The sequence below is a fragment of the Haliotis rubra genome, unplaced genomic scaffold (genome assembly GCF_003918875.1).
Source record: "Haliotis rubra isolate DU_JTF1 unplaced genomic scaffold, ASM391887v1 Scf1920, whole genome shotgun sequence".
Classification (NCBI taxonomy): Eukaryota; Metazoa; Mollusca; class Gastropoda; order Lepetellida; family Haliotidae; genus Haliotis; species Haliotis rubra.
In genome coordinates, this window is record NW_025765915.1 from 33,527 (window position 1) to 39,384 (window position 5,858).

Sequence of the window (5,858 nt, forward strand, 5' to 3'; positions counted from 1 at the left end):
CAAAATACAAAAAAAAACCCAAACCAAAACAACAAAAAAGCAAACAACAAAAAACAACAACAAACAAATAAACTTAAAACCAAAAACAATAAAACAAACAAAAACCCCACCCCCCACCCCCACCCCCAACAAAACAAAACAAAACAACAAAACATTCCATGATCACAAGCATTGTCAGTGAGGTCCGAAAACATCATTTATATATTCACATGACAATGGTTTTCGATTTATTTCTGCATACTCAAAACTGAGCTAGTCGTCATAAAACCGTTTCTAAAAATGCTTGAAAAACGCCTTCTATGGTAATATACTCAGCAGCCAAAAAACCGTCAGTACGACTTCAAAATTAGATAGCCACTGTAATCAAATCATTACAGAAATGGACATAATAAGCGGATCAAAAACATTTTTTGTGTACAATAATTTGACACATCAATGAATACTTAAGCACAATTTCAAGACATGACGTGAACGTTTGCAGTCCATTCAGACTCTTAACTTCAGTATGTAGTGTGACTACCACGAACGGCAATAACTGCAGCGGAGCGTCTATGCATGGAGTGCACCAATTGATTGACGAAGGCAATTGACACCTGGAACCACACTCTGAGAAAGGCCTGGCGCAATAAATCGGCTGTGTTCGGCCTTCGCATGACATTATTCAGTCTCTTCTGACTGACTGACTGAGTTTGGTTTTACGCCGCTTTTAGCAATATTCCAACATCACGGCGGGGGACACCAGAAATGGGCTTCACACATTGTACCCATGTGGGGATTCGAACCCGGGTCTTCGGCGTGACGAGCCATCGCTTTAACCATTAGGCTACCCCACCGCCCCCAGTCTCTTCTGAATTTCATTCCAAAGATTTTCAATTGGGTTTAAATCAGGACTAAGGGCTGGCCACTGCATAATGTTGACACTGTTCTGCTGTAGGAAGTCCCGTGTAGCTCTGGCAGTATGGGCCCGGGCGTTATCATGCTGGAAAATGTTGTTCTGGTGACGTGCAAAATGTGATATGACGTGGGGTCTGAGAGCTTGGTCGATGTAGCGTACCGCTGTGATGCCGCCTCCTCTCCCTGGACCAAGGTTCTGGAACACCACAGGACCCACTCTCTGGTTCAGGCCTATTCCTCCCCATACCAAGATGCTTTCAGCTCCCCATGAGTCTCTTTCCATAACACATTGGTCTGAGTAACGCTGGCCACGTCGTCGCCATAATCTTGTTCTGCCATCTGCAGTTGATACGCAGTATCGACACTCATCTGTGAACAGAACAGTTCCCCATTGCCTGTATCGCCAGTTTTGGTGTTGTAGGGTAAACTGTAGACGTTCACGAAGATGACGAGGGGTGAGAATAGGTCCACGGTAAGGTCCACGGTAAGGTCCACGGTAAGGTCCACGCAGTGGTGGTTCCCCCTGTTAAGACGTCGGCATACTGTATCAGTACTAATTGGTGTTCCGTGTGTTCTCACTGTCTGGCGTGCTTGTGCAGTGTGCCCAGCTTCAAGTCTCCCTAGTGCCTGGTTTCTCTGAACTGTCGTGAATCGGGGCATCCTGCTGACGTTGTAATGTGAATGTTTCAACCAGGTTTGGGGGTGCATTTTATAGGGCTGGTCCTTGTGAACAGCACGTGCAGCATGAGTTGCATGAAAAACATGGAGAACACCGTACCGTCTCCGAGATCAGGTTGCGTTTTTGAGACCATTTCCCTTTGTTTGGGAAGGACTGTCTTTGCTCAGGTATAGTTGGAGATGTTGTCAAAAATATACAATCAAAACATTATATGAGTTTACAGTTATCCGTTTCTGCGAAGGAAAATTCCAAACTGACGTTTCTTTTGCTGCTTGGTATATATTAGCCAAAACATTTGTACGTTCACTGAAATGCTGTTTGGTTCTCAACACTCATGTCTTGTGGATCCTAGACATATTGTCTCCGTTTACCTCATGTACTGAAATGTACCGAGACCAAGACACTGATGTCCAGACACGAGGACAAACTGTATGGTCACGTGGCGAGACGTTCTTGACTTGATGGATGTGCCCCGTCACAGTACGACCCCCAGCTGAACATTAGTACATGTGCTCAGGAGTAACATTCCAGATACCAGCTTGGTGTCTGGGGTAAACGACCGAAGCAGACAAACTCTATTTAGAAGCACATATGAGTGAGTATTGGTTTACGCTGCCTTTACCAATATTCCAGCAATATCACGGCGGGGCACACCGGAAATGGGCTTCACACATTCCCCCCCATGTTGGGAATCGAACCCGGGTCTTCGGCGAAACGAGCGAACGCATTAACCACTAGTCTACCCAGCCGTCTCTATACACACATATAGAAAATATTGCAGAGTTGTATATATCCCAACCGGATCCGCTGATTATTGTTTCGAATCCCAATTGCAACGCCACAGCCGTGGTTGCGAGTCGACATCACATGGGATTTCCATGCAACACTTGCTGACGTGCCATTCAATAACAGAAATACAAATAGAAGTGAGTGAGTGAGTAATATCATCATCATCAAAATCTTTATTACGTATGAAGGCCACAGGCCCATATACATATTAATATACATATTTGTATACACAGATGTTACACCGCTTGTAGCAATATTCCAGTAATATCACGGCAGAAATGGGATTCACACGTGGTCTACATGTAGGAAATCGAACTCGGCGTGGCAAACCAACGCTTTAACCACAAAGCAACCCCCACTCTCGACGGATGGAAAATAGATGTGACTTCTGACATAGAGCATATTCCGTAACGTTTATGCAGCGATCCAGAAGACGAATAACGTTACGAAATTTAATGGAGTAAAGAAACGAATACAACGGAATACGACTAACAAGAAGAGTTCTCACGAGCTTTGACTAGGAAACTATATCGTACAGAACAGCATATCATTAGCAACCGTGTTACCAATAGCTGAAGGTCATGGGGTCTTGGTCACTGGCATGGTGCCTACAGATAGCCACTGAATTGTTTGCCCGGCAGAAGGTGTTTGTTGCCAGAAGATATAACATGGGTATTCAGCATACAGAACACAGAGCGTTGTGTTGGCATAATGGGTGATGGGATTGGTGGCTATTCGTGTACTTTTTATATAAATGATAACATATAGAGATAGATATTAGATACGGGCACTCTGCTGTCGTATAAAAGACAGTGATAAACATCAACCAGAAATATTTGGATTGATCGCGATAATCTGTTATATTGTTTGTAGATTTGTTTGATGTGCAGTGAGTGAGACATGTCCGTTGTCTTGAATAATGTTAATACTTTTGTGTTTATGTCGAAATGGAAAGTACGAACTGCTTCCTAGCTTGATGGGTAAGAGTGGTAACTGTTACACAAAGGCCAAGAGTTGCCTATTCGTGTAAGGCGCCACAGTTTCCTTTTCACAATTTAGACTACAGTTGTACTCCAATATGGTATGGGGAGGCGTTCATAAGTCGGTATCATAAACAAACAGAGTCTAAAAACAAACATTTATAATGTTTATTCCATTAGCAATGCATAATACGAAGTCATATTGAAAATAATGAAATTGTAAAAGAATCTAAAGCTAGAATGTTGCATTCAAGTGCGTGTAACTACAACGAGAACAATCATCGGTACAGCAATGCCCTGGGTGCCGTTGTACAAAACAACCTTAGCACAAAGGCTACCATAAGTCTATGTTAAGGTATGGGAGTTACGGTCACCTTAGCGCTAAGAGTGCTTTGTACAACGGCACCCTGGACCGGAAGACTCCACTGGATACAGAGGAACTGTATTTTGTTTCCGGATTGTCACAGAAATGTCCTTCGTTCGTTTGTATCACATAGGCGTCTTATAGACGATACTTAGACGTCACAAAGACGAGCACCTTTAAGAATGTCATGGCGTGTTATGAATCCAACAAATCAACTGTCTACTCGGGCTTTGTTTTTATTCTGTTGTTTTGTCTTGAGAATGGACCTTGGCTTGTTCCTCTTGGCGTTCCTTGTCTGAGATCTCGGTGTCTCCAGACTCGGGTGACTTTCATCTGCCCAGTGAACGGACTGACGTCGGAGACTGAGGCAGCTGTCTTTACACAAGCACATCTCTGGCATCTCCAGGGAACCTCGGCGGAACAAGCTGTAGTCGAGCTGCGACAACGGCAGACATCTTGGACACGTCATGATCTGTCCGACATCAGATAAAGGATTGTCTTCAGTCCCAAGTTTGAGCATGAGAAGGGCTTGGCGGAATTGAACAGACGCCATTGTTGGAAGACCTGAAAGAAGAAAGAGAAAGGTTTTATTGATGTCAAAAGTGACTTAGTTAACATTTGCAATATGTACAAATACCATGTCGCCCAAGCTGCGGCAGGTCGTTGTGTACCTTGGGTACGCCAAAAACCTAAGATTGTGAGCTTGAACGGCAAGTAACAAAAAGCTAATTCTTACTCTTCTGAAAACGTTTAAACGAGCATACTCAACAAAATATATATTCTGTGTCTGCTCTTCTGTGTGACCGACTAAACGTCTGTGTGCCACGGGACTAGTAAAGAAACATTTTATGTATCCCCCTCCTCCCCACCCCCCTCCCCACCCCCTCCCAAATAATATATAAAATAAGTGTTCGAAAGACGGAAAATATGAATTTACTCATCTAAACTGAAAAGGAATAATTGCATACCCAAAAACTAATTGTATAAATGTCCTGTTTCCCATAATGCGCCTGTTCCCAGTCGACTCCATAATCAGGAGCGAAAAATGATTTTTATTAGCTTCTTCGGAAACCAAAAACGCACCAATCAAATGAAAATAATTAACATTAAACACAACAAATCTTACCTGAATGAGGATAGGGTTTTAAAGAGCGATTAAGAAGCTGAAGATTTCCACCCGTGCCAGGAGATCCACGAGTTGATGCCAGTAGAGGTCTCTGTCCCTTGTTTATATACAGCCACCTTGTTTACTCCACGTGCAGCTTGGCGTAACGCCAGGCAGATAACATCAAGGATTTCGGAAGCTCTTCAAGCGTGGGCAGGACCGAAACAATACGTTATGCTTGTCATGTCTTTTTTTTATGTAAACGCGTGTTGATTGTCTTCACTTTGCAAAATTAATAGGAGCGTTCAGTTTACTCTCTTGATGTGCATTTTACATATATGGCACTGCGTTCTGGAATGCACGTACGGTTTCGTTACATTAACAAATGTTTGGCCCCGGATTCCCGGCTTTTCAGGAACCGAACAAGAAATCATCGTGACTAATTATACTTAACAACAAGGTTCCTTTCTGTAAACGTGTTTTAACGGCTGATGGTGCACTGAAATGAGAGTCACGTGTTCATTCGTTCTTCTCTTACATCCATACTCTAGGGAATGATATCAGCACTTTAAACAGTCGTTCACCCCTGAGCCCCACAGTACACACCTCTGTCAACTTGTTGTGATATCGTGGTGCTTGTATGTTCATTATTTCGATTGCTTCCACTTACCACCGACACGTGCCAGCATTTATTGAACACATAGTTTGTCTGTTACCTCTATGAAGTCGGTAAGAACATTTTATCTGTGACAATACACCTTGAATCGCACATTTTATCCCAAACTGGTTATGGCAACTGTGTTTGTTTTTTTTGTGGTTACACACCGCACTCGGTAGTATTCCATCTATTTAACGACGTATCAGACGATCTGGACCAGGCGATCCAGTGACTGACATCATGAACATATATCTACGCAGTTTGGACGCGACAACCTATATGAACTACGTCAGCGGGCCTGGCGATCCGATCTCATAAGCTGCACATGTTTATTTAATGAAACTTAATATATTTTAAATGAAACAGTACGTGGTGTTTGTATCTCGTAT

General features: G+C 43.1%; 1 protein-coding gene across 1 annotated transcript; it reads right to left on the reverse strand.

The window, feature by feature from the left end:
- Positions 1-3,496: 3,496 nt before the first annotated feature.
- LOC124274626 lies at positions 3,497-4,913 on the reverse strand. The gene is made up of 2 exons (XM_046709985.1): positions 4,833-4,913; positions 3,497-4,270 (listed from the first exon to the last, which is right to left on the reverse strand). Exon 2 carries the CDS (start codon positions 4,257-4,259, stop codon positions 3,918-3,920), a length of 342 nt encoding a protein of 113 aa, XP_046565941.1. The 5' UTR covers positions 4,260-4,270; positions 4,833-4,913; the 3' UTR covers positions 3,497-3,917.
- Positions 4,914-5,858: the final 945 nt, after the last annotated feature.

Bases quoted from the DNA above. Each gene is read 5' to 3' on its own strand.
- LOC124274626 (XM_046709985.1), bottom strand. From the start codon at position 4,259: ATGGCGTCTGTTCAATTCCGCCAAGCCCTTCTCATGCTCAAACTTGGG.